At 36.0% G+C, this 18972-nt stretch overlaps 1 protein-coding gene across 1 annotated transcript in view; it reads right to left on the reverse strand.

Moving 5' to 3' along the window:
- Positions 1-18972, reverse strand: part of PKHD1 (PKHD1 ciliary IPT domain containing fibrocystin/polyductin) — a 429832-nt gene that overhangs the window by 225480 nt on the left and 185380 nt on the right. Inside the window, exons 43-47 of the mRNA XM_033102675.1 lie at positions 16072-16184; positions 14664-14769; positions 10026-10160; positions 3655-3790; positions 1176-1422 (exon numbers count right to left, since the gene is read on the reverse strand). Coding sequence (XP_032958566.1) covers positions 1176-1422; positions 3655-3790; positions 10026-10160; positions 14664-14769; positions 16072-16184 — 737 coding nt within the window. The remainder of the gene's footprint in view (positions 1-1175; positions 1423-3654; positions 3791-10025; positions 10161-14663; positions 14770-16071; positions 16185-18972) is intronic.

The raw sequence follows: 18972 nt of genomic DNA on the forward strand, positions 1-18972 counted from the left end.
TTCCTTGTTTGAAAAAAAGGCATATAAGAAGTAAATCACTAACTTTTATAAATCTCAAAACACTCATTAAAAACACCTTTTGTAAAAATCCACTAAAGCAATAATAATAACCAGGATGCATCTGTGAGAATTAAAAAAATAAGTCATTCTCTATACAATCAAAATGATTAAAAATGAAACTACATCCCTCCACATTGCTATTTTACTAACTGGAATTGGGGCCATTAACATTAGATAGAATAATAAACAGTCTGGCAAGCAAAAGCGAAAAGATTTTCAGACTACTCAGTACTAGCAGTATATCTCAAAGGCTTTCAAAACAGAATGTCAAGACACTGATTCCATGTGCATTGAAAAATGGAGACTTAGTGCAATCCTGACTACGTTGTCTCCCTCTCTGGAGTTTACTGGATTAAAAAGGCAGCAGACGTGGGCTAGCTGAATAACTTGACTTAGTATTCATGCAGTCAGGACACTTAAAACAAAGGATGAAAAGAAGTGTGGCTAAATATATACAATGCATTTGAACTAGGTAAAAGAACCCTAGACACTCAGCAATCATTACCTGGGAATTAAAGAGGGCAGAAGCAATCCTATTATGCATTATAAACAGCCCAGCTGCTGACTTAATGGGAGTTTGACTAGCATCACCCAGGAATCCTTGCTCCAATATTAATAGGAAATGTATTGTATGAATCCAATAGTTCATGAAATTAACAAGGAAAATGAACTGGAGTGAAGCAAAACTGCAAGTGATAGGAAGACATCAGCAGTGGCTTCCCTGGAGCATATCGAACACTTAAAAAGCGCTTGGGAAGAGGACATGTATATAAATGAGAATGGACATTATTGGAATTTTTAAATAATACTTTTAATTTAAATACATTTCAAATTCTCTGTTGGTTGCAAGTCTTTTCAAGAGGAAGCATTAGCTCAAAATGTCAATAAGAGCTCATGGACTAGGAGTTTGGTCCAGCGACACTGAAAGTCAACTGCCATTTGACCCCCATAAACTTATGGTTTGACCGCTGTCAAAATGATTCTCACATCACTTTTATAGAACTAAATACTTCAAATAGAATCTAGAAAACAATTTCACTTTTATAAACCTCAACAGCCTGAATGACATATGCATACTCATTGGCAAACTGAAAAGTAGAGTTAACTCAACTTACAATCCAATAGACATACGATGAAAGAGAACATCTTCCCCACAAACACTGCCAGGGACAATCTGACTGAAGCTGGCATTGACCAAACAAGAATCTGAGAGCGTTTCCATAGAAGCAACAATGTGACTTCCATTTTTCCCAGACAGAGACCCATCCAAGTCTTCCACTATTGCTGCATGAGGAAATGGAAATGCTACTAAGTTGGGAGAGTTTGTAAACTTCAACTGGTTGGTCTTCACAGTAAATCCACCTATAAAAAGGAAGACCAAAACACTGTTACACATGGCACAAAAGACTATTATTACAAATGGCAGCTGAAATCACTGAGATGTTTTCAGTACTTTAAATTGCATATTTATACAGTTTTACAATTCACTCATTTATTTGTTCAAGAAAAAAAAGTCATGAATGTCTACTGTACGCCCAGCTCTGTGGTATGTGCTAGAGATACAGTGTTACTACCTTCGTGCAGCCTGTATTCCAGGGCAGTGATTCTCAACCAGGGCTTGGTTTGCTCTCCAGGGGACATTTGGCACTATTTGGAATCATTTTTGACTGTCACAACTGGGTGGATGGCAGTGCTATTGGCATCTGGTGGGTAGAGGTAGGAATGCTGATAAACATCCTCCACATAAAAGACAGTCTCCACAACAAAAAATTATCCATCCCAAAATATCAACAATGCCAAGTACGAGAAACCGTGGTCAAGTTGGCCATAAACACAGAACACTAATTTACTAATTACTAAACACTGAAGGTGTTATGGCTTAGTCTTTCATTGTGTCTGCTCCAAGTCTTCTGTGGTAACCCCACCTCTTATGAAGTTTATACCTTAAACATTTACCCTCATAAGCAACATTCAATCATGTGGGCAAATAGTAACACACTTTGTAAGTGTTAGCTCTAGGGCTACACTTCTTTGCAGTCTTCTCTCACAACATCATCATATGATTCACCGGTCCTGCTGCTAGTCCAGTTGCCCAGAAAGAAACTATGGCAGTGGTCTTCTAATTCGCACACCAATGTCATTAAAATTTAAAAATTGAGTACATCGCTCAGTACCTATACTACTATACTTCTACACTATGTACTTTATAAAATACACCAAAAAAAGAACACAAAAAAAGAATGAGATACAGATAGCGGCCCAGTAGAGTCCATGCAGTGAATTCAGCTATGCATTCACGACTCCATGATTAACCTCCAACAACTTCTGTAGTTCATCTAATACCACAACCACTGAAGCTCGATAATTCAGGCCTATTGGAATTTCAGTTTCTTGCATATGCTGCTCCTAATACACACAAGAGTTTCCCTACACATTCTCCCTTGCAAATTTCTATTCACCTTTCAGAGCCCTGCTCAAGTGTCACCTCTATGGAGTCTTACCTGACCTCCTTTCTTGCTCCTTTCATTGACTCTTTGTTCAGTTTTCTAGAATTATATTCATCACACTCTAGTACAGTGACTGGATTAAATATTTAATTTTATGCCTAGATCAAGAACTCCTGGAAGACAAAAGCTATATGTTTTTCATCTTTGTATTCCCCATTTCTTTAAACAGACCCTGGAATATACAGTTTTTAAACAAATGAACAATATGATACAGCCAAGATTATCTGGTGAGAAGGGATTAGAGCTTTTTTCAGTTCTTATGAATGATATGAAACAGTGAATCTATTAAAGAACTGAGGAATTGTGATTTGAATGTCATAGGTATTTTTTTATTCCTATTACTATTTCTACAATTTTAACAACAGTCTTTGGCTCTGCCTATATAGAAAAAAAAGTAAAATAGAGACTTGCTGATTATTCATTTAATTAAAAAAAACAAACAATTATCTAAATTGGTGATTCAAACCACAAGAGCACATTTACTTGAATTACTTGGTTTGGCTGTTTACAATGATCAAATCAACTAGATTGCTCTCCACTTCTTTTCACCTTGGCCCTTGAGTCTTCTGAGGTATTACTCACCACCTCTGAGATGTGGTTAAGAAGTGAACAAAAATACCTATGGTTCTTTTTGTACATACAAGCCTTGGGCTGTTGAAAACAAACTACTAAATTCTGGCTCTTTCAGGAAAGATTTCATGTGTGTTAGTTTATATTCATATGTCTATCCATCCAACTCCATTCATTAATTTAATCAGTGAACCTATTAGGCACCAGCCTACTAGATACTAATGATAAAACTGTGAGCAGGAGAGACATGATCCCTGGCTTTATGAAACTCAGAGTCCAGCAGAGACATGGAACCATAGCAATAGTATGACCGAAAAGAATGGGGAGCTGCAGGAGCCACATAGAGAGCACCTGGCCTCCTCTAGGATTTCTTTAAGGTGATTTGAGCAGCAGTTTCTACTGATGCAATCTTATAACTGAAAAAAACAATGAATCACGAAGGCTCTGCCACTATCTATCATATTTACTTGAGTGCTGTTCTTCTTTACTGTCTATCTTATTTATTCAATCAACTTACCCTGTCCTCGGGAACAGCCTGAACAGGTTCTGATGGACACACAGTCAGTGAGATCAAAATTAACAAAGGTTGTGTTAGATACTATCAGTTCCCATCTTTTGGGTGTTTTGATCCCAGCTGACATACACAGGCTTTCCTGTGATTTAGAAGGGCAAAACAAAAAAAAAGATAAGAAAAATAAGAGAACTGACCACATGAAATAGAATTTCTAATACACAAATAAAAACAATTAAGAGCAGAAAAAGACAAGCGACAGACTGGGAGAAAATATTTGCAAATCATATACATGATAAAGGATCATGATAATATATACTACACAGACATTAGAATGATTAAATAAAAAAATTGTGATGATACCAAACGATGAGGTTAAGGAACAACTGAAACCCTTATACATTGCTGATGGAGATACAAAATGGTACAGCCACTGTGGAAAATAGTTCGGCAGTTACTTATAAAGTTAAACGCACTCTTATCCTATGACCTCGTAACTCAAATCCTAGGTGTTTACCTTAGAGAAATGAAAATTTATATTCATACAGAAACCTTACCCAAATGGTTATAACAGTTCCATCTGTAATCACCAAACCTGGAAACAACTTAAATGTCTTTCACAAATGAGTGGATAAATCAACTGTGGTATATCCTTATACAACCCAACAATAATAAGGAATAAAATATTGTTTCTTGCTACAAGTTCAATAAGTCCCTAAGACATTTGGGAGTGAAAGAAGCCAGTCTCAAAAGGTTACAAATTATCCATTTACACAATTGTTGACTGTTGAAAAGACAAAACTAGCGCACAGAGAACAGATGAGTAATTCCTGAGGGTTAGAAGTGAGAGGAAGATGTGACTACAAAGATGAAGCCTGAGGGAGTTTTGGGAGGTTGATGAAACTGTTCTATATCTTGATTGTGGTGGTAGTGGTTACACAAGTCTATACCTGTTAAAAATCAGAGAACTATAATCAAAAAAGTCAGATTTACCATATGTTAATATAAAAATAAAAATTAAAAGTCTAAAAAGAAACCAAAACTGCTTCCAGGGTTTACAACAAAATCTCTTCAATAAATTCTATCTAATCAAGTCATTAGTTCTTTACTGTCCCACTGTTAAAAATAATTGTGCATCTGAGGACCACCAGAAATCTGTCAGAGGCTTCCAACATGAAAGATGGTAAAAAAAAAAGAAACAAACAGAAGAAAAGAAACCCAATGGAGACAAAACCAGTGTAGGAATCAGAAGAAAATTCATACACTATCATTAATAACCTCAGAGAAGTTAAGTATATTATATCCATGAAGCAAGAAGCCTAAAAGGGATTTTTCAGAAAGGAGAACAGAAACAGAAGAGCAAAAATAATTAATTCAATAGAAAAAAAAATTTAGGAAATATCCTAGAAAGTAGAATAAAAAGATAGTTGGAAAATCAGAGAGAAAATTACGAAGATTAGAAAAGCAATTCATGAGATCCAATATCCAAATAATAGTTTCAAAGAAAAAGAAAAACAGAGAGAAGACAATTATAGAATTATCAAAGAAATAAGACCAAAAGTTTCTACCCAGTGCATAACAGTGGTTAGAACAAAAAGCCACACAACGTAAATCATATCAAAAAATACCAGGGACAAGGACAAGATCCTAAAAACTTCAAAAAAGGAAAAACTGAAAGGTTACATAGAAAACCTAGAATCAGAGGATCTTAAAACTATTCAACCTCAAGACTAGAAGCTAGAAGACAATGAAGCATTGCCTTCAAAATGTCAAGGTAAAATTAACTTCAACCTGGTGTTTTATAACCAACAATCTACTAACAAGGAGGTATCCATTCGTAGCTCAAAACCTTCACCTTCCAAAGACATTCACTTTGGTAAGAAACTTACCATAGGCTACATTCTAATAAATGAGGAATTAAATCAGAAAGGTGGAAGATGTGGGAATTAGAAGCAAGAGTTCCAATTTTAGGGAGACATGGAGGATGTTGGTCAAAAGAAATTCCAGGATGCAGCTGTGAAACCCTTCTCCTACACTGCAGGTGAAGTATAAACACTTGGGATTGTTTGACATTATCCACTAAAGCTGAAGGGATAAAATCTGACCCAGCAATTTTATAATTTGGCATATATTCAAAAGAAATGAATGCACATGAACACCAAGAAAACTATAGAAAAATATCTGTAATATCATGATTTGCAATAACCCAAAATTGCAAAGAATCAAATGTCTATCAATAGCAACATAGCTTTAAAAAAATTGTGGTACAGTCATCATAAAGCTGAATACTATATAGCAATTGGAAGAATAAATGATTGCAAAATAAAAACAAAAAATGGATGAATGTCACAGACATAATGTTGTACCAAAGAAGCCAGGAACAAAAGAGTTACATGCTCAATGATTCCATTGATACTAAGTTCAAAAACAGATTTGAAATCAGTCTATGCCTATAGAAGTCTAAATAATGATTCCCCTTTGGCTGGGCGGCTACGAGTTGGGTTAAATCGGAAGAGACATGAAGGAGCTCCAGAGAAACTGGTAATATTGCATTTCTTGATCTGGGTGCTTTGTACATGATTTTTGCTTTAAAAATAATCCACTGAGCTCGTCGCTGGTGATTTGTGCACTTTTCTCCATAAATATTATATTTCCACAAAACATTTATTTTAAAAAGTGGACCAAATACTAGAGAAAAGTAACATACAAGATGGGAGTGTGAAGAAAGAAATTAGAGGAGTTTGAGGTCTTTGAATTCCTCAGGTACAGTTTAAGAGTGCCGATGCAATTAAGGCTTTGAGACAACCAGGCAAGTGAAAAATTTAAGTTCAATAACTAAAATAGTCATACAGAATAAATAACTTTCAAACGAGTAAGTATAATAAAAAAAAAAAGAGATACTGTTCAACGGGAAGACAAATCAAGTTTGGAAAGTAGAAAAAAAAAGAAATAAAGAAAACTGATTGCAAACTGAAAGCATAAAATGAGATGGTAGAAATAAATGCAAATATATGGGAGACATCAGCTTTTGGATGCTAATTGAAACCACTAGAGAAAATGAGATTTCTCCCAGGGAGAGCATGTATATTGAGAAGAGAAGGGGCCCTACAACAGAATTTAGAGAAACAAAAAGATGAAAGGTCGGAATTGAGGAAGACAAATCCACCAGTGAAAATGGGAAGGAACCCCTAGAGAAATAGGAAAAATGAAGCAAGCCCAAGAGCATCTGTCTGAATAAGATATTTTTAAAGGTAGTATTATTTGTTCAAATTAATCACAACAACAATAAAAAGGCAATCATCTTACAGATACTTTCAAAAGTGGGGTGACTGTAATCTATATCCGGACATTTTTGAGGTGTGAAAGGGGATGCTAGTTAGATAGAATGCTGGGACAACAGGTATAAACAAACTACACGACCAAACTAGAATGTACAGTATACTCATATTTCTTGTATGTTAAAGCTCTCCTCGCCGGAACTTATTCTCCCCATCTCAGTATAAAGGTAATGTTGGGGGTGAGAGTACCAACATATACACAAATATGTTTAAAGGAAAAAAATCCTTTCTAAGCATAACAAGTTCTTCCAGAAACTAATGCTTGTTTCATGATCTGATTCACCAATCATATGTGAGTGGACGTTCTAACAATGGGTACGCAAAATTATCCAAAAATCTTACTTCCTAAAGGAATGGCAGACAACAAAGTGAGAGACTAAAATCGAAGTTCCACAACCACAGGAGTCAGGTATCCTTTTTCTTTTTTTAACAATTGACATCGCTTCACATGTCAATAAAGTGGTTCCCAAGTAAATCTAAGCAATACTGTGTAAAATAAAGATTCAGAGATACTTTAGTTGTTGTTTGATTTGTGGTTGTTTTTAACCCTAGGACTCCGCAGAGCCATTAATGGGTTAATACGTAATCTAAATTTCCAAAGATAGGAGATATATTAAACAGCATATCCTAAATGATATCAACCTAATAATCTTCCTTTCCCCAAACCCTCCTTGGAGTAGCCTTCCATGGAAAACCTGCAGGGAATACTGGAGTAGGGACTAATAAATGCTCATTGCCAAAGTCTTTTCCATGAGTAATTGGAAATATTTGACCAGTAGTGGGAGGACATCCAGGTGGTCCCAGCTCCACACTATGAAGCAAGGATCTTAGGCTATCATTTGATCCAAAGCCTCCATTTCTTTAGCCGTAAACTCGGGAGTTCTAACTAGATCAACTCTTAGGTAGCATTCAGCTCTAAAATGGCATAGTTTTATGATTTGGATGTCTAACCAGGATCTAGGTCTCTCCTAGAACAGACTGATCTCTTTCATCCAGGGACTTGTGTCCTGCACTTTCTTGTTAAGAGACTAAAAGGCCCTAAGCTGCATTGCATTCCTGGTGAATCACACCCCAGGGGTGTGATTATTTTTTATTATTTCATGATAAGCACCCTTTTGTCAAAATTTATATCTTAATTTATGTCACTCTCCCATTAATTATGATGTCTCTTTAGCACCAATTAAGATGTTGTGACATTAATTTACCAGGACAGCTATTCAGCTTGATGAGAATTTTGTTTTTAGCGTCTTTTCTAAGGTTATTTTGGAGAAATTTAAGGGCCTTTGCTCCACCAGTATCACAGAATCTAAATCTGGGTCCCATCCTCTCTTGAAAACTATTCAGTCTAAAAATAAGAATCATCTCTCAAGGTGGTCATCCTTTCAGAGAAAAGGAAAAACTGGCAGCTATTTCGCTCCTGAAAAGGATGGTTCAATAGATTTAACTAAGTAAATTTGCGAATTAAACATAGAAAAATGTAGCTTAGTAAGAAAATTATTTTTTTAAATCTCAATGTTAATACATATAGCTATGAAACACTCTCCAAGGGAAGTACAAAAGTCAATAATTATCACTTAAATTTCAATTGGCCGAGCATTCAGGAACAAATTAAAGAGAATGCTCTTTCCTTGGTTCTCATGTATGAGTATTACGAGTGTTATGACAATGTGATACTATGAGTATTATGAGTATTCCATCTATGAGTAGTATGATAATGTGATACTAATACTTATGTACATCTTTCAAAAACAAGAACTGAGGGGACCCATTATAGGTCTGAAGCCTCTTGAGACCAATGGCAGCCATGGACTTCCCTTAAGGAGAACTGATAGTCTCTTCCAAGAAGTCCTCTTTGCCTCATCTGCATCAAGGTCTCTGGCCTTGGGGTGGCAGAGAAGTCATCCCCTTTGATGCTTATCATTCGGAAACCCAATGTTAAAAAAAAGAAACAGGCCAAAATGGACTCACTTTTGCTAAACCATGTACCAAACGAAAACTCCATAACTAAACTAATTGGAATATCAGCCTCTCCCAGGAGTGGAGTTTTAAACCAATAAGTCTGAAATTTCCTAATCAATACTAGTGAGATAATCTCCATGATAAAACCCCTGCCTTGCCCTTCCCTCCCAAACAACATGACCTGACTTAAAAGCAATCCTTTCCTTTCTTTTGCTAGTAACTCCCTTGCCACATCTTTTTGCCTATAAAAACGTCTCATTTTAGGGGCAGCAAGTTGGCTCAGTTGGTTAGAGCGCAGTGCTCAGAACTCCCAGATCACTGGTTTGATTCCCACATGGGCCAGTGAGCTGCGCCGTCCACAACTAGATTGAAAACAACGACTTGACTTGGATCTGATGGGTTCTGGAAATACACACTGTTCCCCAATATTCCCCAATAAAAATTAAAAAAAAAAAAAAGACAACTTTTCATTTCGTACAATTCTTGAATTGCTTAATAAAGCCAATAAGATCTTCAAATTTACTTGGTTGAATTTTGTTCCTTAAAACTACAATTACGAAAGTAGTAGGAAATCGCATAAGAAACTATAGTGTACTATAGCAAACAATGTAAATTTATATGACCTATTTTTGGGGAGAGGTCTCCCGACATAGAGCAAGGACTCTATGAACAGAATGTTGATGTAGAAACTTGGCAAACCATAAGGCAGAGAGACACTATGGAATCATACTATTCTATAATCCTTGTGAACTTAGAGTAAGTTAACCTAAAATTATTAAGCATATTATTGAATTGGTATGGATAACAATGCTAAATTACAACCAAATAAGAATTCTGCAAACTACTCATGATGTTTATGTTTTATATCAACTCATCACAGCAAAAACTCATATGTATATTTGATTTTTATTATAAATATCACCACTGTTACAAATAAAAGTCCCCTCCAACTTTTACCAACTCAATGTAAGATTCACCTAAAAATGCTATTAAATTTATATATCCTGAATCACCAGGAAGCCCAATACATATGATTCTATTTTGATGGACAGCTTAAAACAACTACATTAAGGTACTTACCTTGTAAGCAAAATGAGCAAGTAATAAGCTGTCAGTAACTGAAGTATTTGCATCACTTTCCAAGATGTCAATTCCAAAATCTCTGCATGAATAAACTTGGAAGCTTTTTAGATGAAGATTGCTACTCCTAAAAATCTATAAAAAAAAAAAACAAAAAACAGCATATGTTATGGCAAAGGTCTGAGGCTTGGTTTTTTTGAAGACTTCCCATAGCTTCTTTAATTATTAAGTATAAATAAACATGCTGCACCATATTTAAGCAGTTTTTGCCCATCAATACCTGCAGACATCCCAAAGTTGCCGTGAGGTTAGCACTAACTAGTCCCCTCTGGTAATATCCCATCTATACTTTTCATTTCTCCTCATTAATAACTGACACATTAAAAAAGGTCAATGTGAATCTTTCCCATATCTACAACAAACGTGTCGGTGTCAAATCACACAAAATTAATAGAGAAAAACAGAGCATCCAAGAACTCCAGTACTTAACATTTTCCTCAGTGTAGTATGTACTAATAGGGTCAGAAAATTGCAAGTATGAAATAAGTAATTCAGCATGACTACAGACTCAAAATATGTTATGTGCACGGATATTTATCACAACTGGGGTTAGTGGGCCCAATCAGGGATAAAACATTAAAAAAATATGTTTAATAGTGTTTAAAGAATCCTTCTAGTTTGGGGGACAGAACCCTTCTTTTTTACCTAGCACTGATATTAACTATGTGATCGTGGGCAAGACATTTAACTTCTCTTAGACCTCAGTTCAACCGTCCGCAAAACCACGGTGGAAATCAGGACTAGAAATTACTCAACAGTCATCCCTTTACTCATTAAATAGGGTCATGGCTTCATTCGTATCTTAAGGCGGAAGTGTCCTATTAATTAAGGCCAAAGTAGGCATGATTGATCATAGTACCATGCTTCTACCTGTGGATCTGTCTTTGTGCTTGCATTTTCAAGAATTAAGTAGCTTGCAGCTCCCACTTTGTATGCACCAATAACTTTTATACAATGATAGATCTTTGAAGACTGAAAGGTTTATTTAAACAAAATAGGAATGATCTGAACTGATAACTTGACGACAGTTGTTACCCAATTACAGGCGTCTCAAGTTCTGGAAAATATGCTCATATTCAAAAACAGCTAACACCTAGCACCAACTCACCAACTAGAAAACCTGGTAATTTTTAAAGGAAACCAACACACAAAAGCGAAAAGCCCCTATCTGTGGTGTAAATACATTTTTTATGATGTGCTCTCATCTCTCTCTTCTAAAAGAATCACTCTACGTTTATGAGACATGGTGAGGGGAGCGTATTTTTCTCAACTTTTAGTAACATACGTACAGAAGAGTTAGATTGCTTGAGTTGGAATCCAACAATTCTTAGCTGTATGACCTTAGCAAGTATTTTATCCCCAACCCAGAGTTTTCTTATCTAGGGTGAAGAATAATGAAGCCCCTCCACCAAAGGTTATTAAGATGATTGAAAAAATATCCAAAAATACTAGCTATCAATATCCTCAAATAGGTATAAATTTATGCTTACTCACAATATAAATTTTACCTAATGGAATGTTTTGTTGGAATAACTATATGCATGACACTTACGTCTAATGACCAGAATACAATCAGATATATCTAATAATAAAATTTATGAAATTTAAGCTTATGAAATTTAAACATAATGTATTTTGATGATGCAGAAGGTACTTCTCAATGTCACAATTTCCAGAGACAGTATTATCAGCATTGCTCTATCACCAGACAATCCTGTTTACTAACAATGATAATGGCAGCTGTTATTGTATATCCAAGAAGATTCACATACTCTTTTAGGCACTTTACATGCAGACACTTACTTAACTATCAAAACAAACTTATCTTGTAGGTACTATTACTATTTCCATTTTATGAATGAGATAGGAAAAACTAGGGTATATGCCTAAGGTGACACAGATAGCAATTGTGAACATTTGAGAGTTTACATGGCTATATCCATAGGAGGCTAGTTTTGTGTGTGTGTGTAATAACTGTGTTAAGATATAATTCATATACCAATGTACCTATTTAAAGTTTACAATTGAAAGGTTTCCATATATGCACAGACATGTGCAACCATCACTACAATCAATTTTAGAACATTTGCACTTCAAGAAGAAACCCCATATTCCTTAGCCTTAAGCAACCATTTATCTTTTTGTCTCTACAGATTTCCTTATTCTTGATTTTCTTATGAGTGGAATCATACAGTATGTGGTTTTTTGTGACTGGCTTCTTTTACTTAGCATAATGTTTCCAAGGTCATTCCTGTATCAGAACTTCATTCCTTTTTATGGCTGAATAATATTTAATTGTATGGATATACCACACTACATTTATTTATTCATTCATTGGTAGATATTTGGTTTTTTTCCAACTTATGGCTATTATGAATAATGCTGCTATAGACATTGGGGTATGAGTTTCTGTGTAGATACGTTTTTATTTCTGTTGGATATATACCTAGGAGTAGAATTGATAGATCATATGCTATCTTCATGTTTAATTATTTGAGGAATAGCCAGACTGTTTTCTGAAGCACCTAGACCATTTTAAATTCCTACTAGCAGTGTATAAATGTTCCAATTTCTTTTTTTAAAGATTTTTATTAAAATGTAGCTAACATACAATATTATATTACCAGTAGTTACACCGGTACACCATAGTTATACCTGAAGAATTGATCATCACGATATGTCCATCAACCATCTTACACTGTACCGTGTATCACAATATCACTGGCTATATTCCCTGTGCAGTACATTATATTCCTATGACTTATTTGTTTTTATAACTAGAAATTTGAACCTCTTATTATCCTTGAACTTTTCCCCCTTTTTAAATTGTTCAATTACAGTTGACATTCGATATTATTTTATATTAATTTCAGGTGTATAGCATAGTGGTTAGACATTTATACAACTTAGGAAGTGATCGCCCTGACTACTCTAGTACCCACCTGACACTATACATACTTATGACCATAGTATTGACTATACTCCTTATGCTTTACTTTATGTCCCCATGACTATTTTGTAACTGTCGGTTTGTATTTCTTAATTCCTTCATCTTTTTCACCATGCCCACAAATGGTCTTGACGTCCTCGTCAAAAATCAGTTGACAATAGATGCATGGGTTTATTTCTGGACGCATTTCTATTCCATTCATCTACATTTCTATCTTTGTCCCCATACCACGCTACCTTTATTATTGCCTTATAGTAAGTTTTTCTTACTACCTTCTTTTTCAGGATTGTGTTTAGAGAAGTTACTTTTTAATTCCCTGCTATCATGTGAATTGCTCTCCTTTACTCTCCTCATAAAAGTGAAGTTCCAAAAGCAGTGTCATAACTTGGAGTTTTTCGTTGATTAAAAGAAGTTCAATCTTTAACTATATATATATATATTTTTTTTTCTTTCATGGATTTAGCATTTCTGGTTGCAAAACTTGAGAAAACTGACTTTAATGATTGTCTGATAATGTTTTTGTTTTATTAGCTTATTTCCTCTAGAACAGTTATTTAACAGGATGGAGACAGAGTTTAAGCCTTTGCAAAGCATGAACTGCTTCTCTAGATAGAGGGCACGCAACAAATGTTTCTACTGAATTGAGATCCCTATGTTCATAGTACTTATGGGAAACCTAGTATTTTATAAAATTAAATGAAAACAAAATATTAAATGCAATTGGGATTCTTCATGTTAGCTACGCTAATTATACGTTTTGGGGCTTTCCCCATCCATAATTATCTTCCTCTTATTGGACATATCAAATAAATGTCTGACTTTCTTATTGTGACTTAATTTTATGTTTTTATCCTGTTTCCTGAATGTCCTATAAACATATTTCTTCATCTATGTATCTTAGGCTCCAGATTGCTAAGTGGCAGAGACCAAGTATGTGTAATTTTCTCTGTGTAGCACCAAATAATGACCCCGGATAATTTTTATATGTTGCTGTTAACATGCAAAGCTTCCCTGTAACAAATCATGGTGACAATGAAAAGTAAATGATGGATGTGAACTTTCTTCCCTTTGGAGTAAAATAGAAGAAAATTTTGTTCATTATAAAGGTAACAATGGCACCTTGAGCTGGAATTTTTGTGTTCCAATGATGAATAGCATTTTTTCTTAAGATTGAAACATGTGTTATTCAAGATATTAGGGTATCAAATGCATAACATTTGGAGTCTGAATTCTGCACCTGGTTGTGCCACTAACTGTGTAACCTTTAGCAAATCCCTTTGTTTTCTGAGCTTTAATTTCTCATCTCTCAATAGGCATGGGATAGGGGAAATGGACGACTTCTATGATCCCTCCTGGTTGTAAATCTGTATAATTCAGTTATTCTCTGTGAGAGTTGCTAAAAAGTCACCATAAAGGAAATGAACTAACCCTGGACGACTAACCAGGAATTTGTTCATTCAACAACTATTCCATAGAGACCTATGATGCTGTTGTCTCCTTAAACTTGTGTTGATATTGCAATGCTCCCCTCGGTGGCAAATCATCCCCCTTTGAACGGAGATGTGTAGTAAACCACCATGAAGAAACAAATGACGGTTTTAATAAAAAAAAAAACTAAAGAAACGTACCTGGGCACCACCTGCACTTCCCCAAACCACAAAGTCTTGCAACAGGGTGGGGCCTCTGTCATTATCCCAAGGTGGCTGAAATTTAGGGTATACAAAGAGACCACACCTAGAAAGCGAAACAAACAGTGAAACGTAGCCAATTTCTATGTTTCAAAGTCCCACTTTTTCTCACTGGAAAATAAAAAGGTAAAGATAATGAATAAAGGAGAGTGAAAATGAGACCTGTGAGCCTTTTTTCTGACTGTCCCTGCCCATTGCTTAGCCTTTCCTCTGTTACCTTCTGTGACCTGCCACTGGATCTCAGCCAGATACCGGTTGCCACGATCCCGTTATTCCCTATCAGCCCATCTCTAGGTTCATCCCTGTCCTGGGAGTCTGAACCTCTTCCCCTGCCCTTCAGAACATGGTCCCTGCTATTCTACCAGTCCCCTTCTAGTTTTACCCCTTGGCTAGGACTGTAGACACCAGCACCTACAATCCCTCTATCTTCTGTTCTCCCGGAAATGCCCTACCACTGTGACATTCTGGCTATCTTCTTCCCTCACCTTCCAGGGCTGCTGAAAACTGCTAAATAAAAGCTTCCTAATCTTCGTGATAATTTCACGACACACGTACTAATCCCAGCTTCAGCTGACACTTCAGCATGGTATAGTAATTGTGCTCAGTCCTTATTGCAGTCCCCTTATTGTTTTCCGTGATAGCAGTATTCTTATACTATTTTTATCATGATTATTTGTAACTGTCAATTATTGAGTTTCTACTATATTCCAGGTATTCTCTTAGGTGCATTACACAAGTCATTTCTAATTTTCACATCACACGTTCAAGGTAGGTCAGTCCCCATTTTACAAAGAAGGGATCTGACTCAAAGGAAAAAAAAAAAAAAGCAATTTAGGAGTGAAATCAGCATTTGAATCAGGACATGACTCTGAAACTGAAGTCCACATTTTTCCCATGGTTCCGACCACGTTTCCCAGTCCTTGCTCTTAGCAGATATCCTCATCCTCTACATAACTTTGAACCAGACTTTGAACAGTCCCTTCTCATCTTATAGTATACACGTCACAGGCAAAGAGCCTCTTCTCCAAAGCTGATTTCCCCAGTCAGCTCCTGAGCCCAGGCACTCTAGGTTCCCAGTTGCTCCCAATCATTGGAAATTGAATTGCTTTCTCCACTAAATTCTCCTCTGCTCCCAAAAGGTGCATTCTGTCTTGTTTCCCTCATAAGTGACTTCTCTCCCTTTCCCTTCCCTTCACCACCAAATTTTTGTGATCCAAAATGCTTATACAGATACATCATCAAATATCATATGAATGCCAAAAGTTAGACCCTCTCTGAATGTTGCACACAAAAAATGTTAAACCATAAGCCTTATAACCAAAATCAAGATGAATTTCCTCAAATTTACCTCGTACAAGAATGTGCAATATTCCGAGTGAAGGAGAGAAGTGGAGCTTGTGATGTTTGGCTGGTTACAAGATGAAAGAAGTAGCCATAACCAGCAGCACATACCATGTTTCCCTATAGAAAGTAAGGATAGTTAAATATTAATAATAATAGTTATTCCATATACAATAAGGTTGCTGGAAAGACTCTTATATGTGCTCATTCTGCTTTTTCATTTACTTCCTGTGAAGGTATATTGATACTTTCATGGACTCATTTACTCTTCTACCCACCCGTCCCCCACACCACCCCAGGAATCAAACTTATTCTTATTCCTCTTCCTCCAGACAACTCAACTAGACTGTAATTTGCCCACCTCAATAACTGGCATCTCATGTTAAAATGTCCTTGTAAACTTCAACAGCGAGAAGCTAACATGCGTCATCCAACCCAAGCTCTCCTCTTTGGTATTTCCCAGAATATACAACGGCAAAGGTATAACTTAAAACCAAGTCTACAGAAAGTCTTCTCTCTGATCCTTTCAACAAATCAATGATTTGGCTATGGGCTGAAAGCCAGTGATTGCATTAGCTATGCCTCAGTTCTGAGAAACAGTGGCTGAGTTCAAATACAACTCAAATCTCTTCAATGTGCTTTTGTCCTGATTAGATCATTTTAATCACCTTAATATTTCTTTATAGGATTTACTGTCTAAATAATTTAATTTCTTTTATTATCATACTATAAACCTAAATTCTCCACTAGACCATATGAGTTTGGAGCTTTAATTCTGATTGAACTAAACACATGAGATATTCTTTCTAAATTCAATGAAGTAACTATAGTATGTTCATCACGATGTAATATACACGTATTTTAAGACAGAATAGAAAACTAACTTCCTAAAGAGTCTAATATTATATACAGAAGTATTTTGCTTGGCTTACCTAACGTTTACAAAAATTTTTATTTTGTTTCCAACATTTTAAAATCAGGAGACTTGATAGAAAAAAATTAGACTTTCAGTTTTTTAAAAATGCTGAGCCCAAATTTCTATAGGATAGCTATGGATCAGCTGAAGCTAAAAAGGGGCCTGACTTCTTAGACTGTGGATGTATTTTGTCATTGTCCCCATCCTTCCTGCTTCACCTACTGATGAGAATGGCCTAGTCCCTGCAGCCATTTGAATTCGCAAACTCTTCACTCCAGACAGTAACATAAATGACTTGCTGGCAGCTTTGTATTTTAGCGGGAGAAATGAAAAGCCAATAGATCACCTACTGGACTACTATCTGTGTGCATCTGTCCTCCCTCAGCCTCAGAGGCTCATCCAAGGTCAAGATGTCCATGTCTACCTAGAGAATAGAAGTCAAGGAGCATACTGTCTTGTCTGCCGAAGGCCTAAACCTGTGCTACAGAGACAAAGGGAGCCCCAGTGGCTTCCACACAGTTCATTCTTGATCACCTGGGGATTCTCCATTGGCCTGGCTGGTGTGAGAAAAAGAACGACAAAATTTCCTCTCTGGGAGTAAGTCTCCCAAGGAGTATGTGCTATGGGACTAAGACAACTCATTCTGAACACTGCTACCAGAGCACAGAAAGGAGAATGGGGAGCAGGGAGAATTGTGACACTGTGCAACCCAAAAGGTATTAAATATGTTTCTAAAACACAACACTTCAGTGCCATAAATGGCTCTATATAGGACTCAGGGGGAACTCTATGCTTTGAGAATCTTGCTAGAACAGTTTCTTAAACTTTAATGTGCACCCAGGGTAGGGTTGCCACCTTTAGCAAGACAAACAACAACAACAACAACAAAAAACACAACAAAAAAGTACAACAAAAAAAAAAAAACAGAAACCCAGTCAAATTTAAATCTCACACTTAATAAAAAACAAACACTAATCTCTTTTTAGTATGTCCCAAATATTGGATGGGATATACTTGTTTTAAATACTTATTAGTTGTATATCTGAAATTCAAATTTAGCCAAGTATGCTGGGTTTTGTCTGGCAACCCTAACCTGGGGTATATAAAATACAGATTTCTAAGCCCCGCCAGATATTCTGATTTAGTGGGTGTTGGGATGAGGTGAAGGGATAGGGAACAGAATTCTATACTCTCGAGCACCACTGGTGGTTGTAATGCAGGTGATGTTTTGACCCCTTTTTGAGAACTTCTTCTCTAGAGATGACTGAGATATGAACACTGTACTGTCTAGTTATCAAGAGTCCTAGGAGATGATCAAAAAGGAGGGAGACACTGGGAAGAATTCAATTCCTGGCAATTTTGTCATGAGCTACTTTGGGAACCCAGTATGAATGGAGGCCACTGTTGAAATCTGACGAAGGATAGACCTAGATAATCAGGGTGGGAATGGGTTACCAGATCCCAATAAAAAGATCGTCCAATCACTGCACTGTACACCTGAAGCTGCACAATATGAACGTCAACTACAATTTTATGTATGTATATATAGTTACAAGAAGCGGAGTACAGCATTAGGAATAGAGACAGTGGCAATGTAATGGCTGTGTGCGATGTCAGAGGGGTAGTAGATGGGAGGAAGTGTGTTATCACTGTGTGAGTGATATAAATGATAAATGTCTAACTATTGTATTGTTATATACACCTGAAACTAATAAAAAAATTAAAATATAAATAAATAAAATAAAATTGCTAAAGGAAAAGATTGTCCACCTCAGTGCAAGTTATACTTTATGTTGATTTTTTTTCTTTTTCTTAGACGTAGTTATCTTTTTTGAAGTTATGACCAAGTATAATGATAATATTCATAGTAAAGCGTTATAGAGAAGCTGTTACCATTCAGATATGAATTTCAGCGTCTCATATATTTTTACAATGATTCTGAATTATTATTACCATTGAATTATTATTATTATTATTATTTCACAGAGAAAT

This window comes from Rhinolophus ferrumequinum, chromosome 3 (genome assembly GCF_004115265.2).
Source record: "Rhinolophus ferrumequinum isolate MPI-CBG mRhiFer1 chromosome 3, mRhiFer1_v1.p, whole genome shotgun sequence".
In the NCBI taxonomy this organism is placed as follows: domain Eukaryota; kingdom Metazoa; phylum Chordata; class Mammalia; order Chiroptera; family Rhinolophidae; genus Rhinolophus; species Rhinolophus ferrumequinum.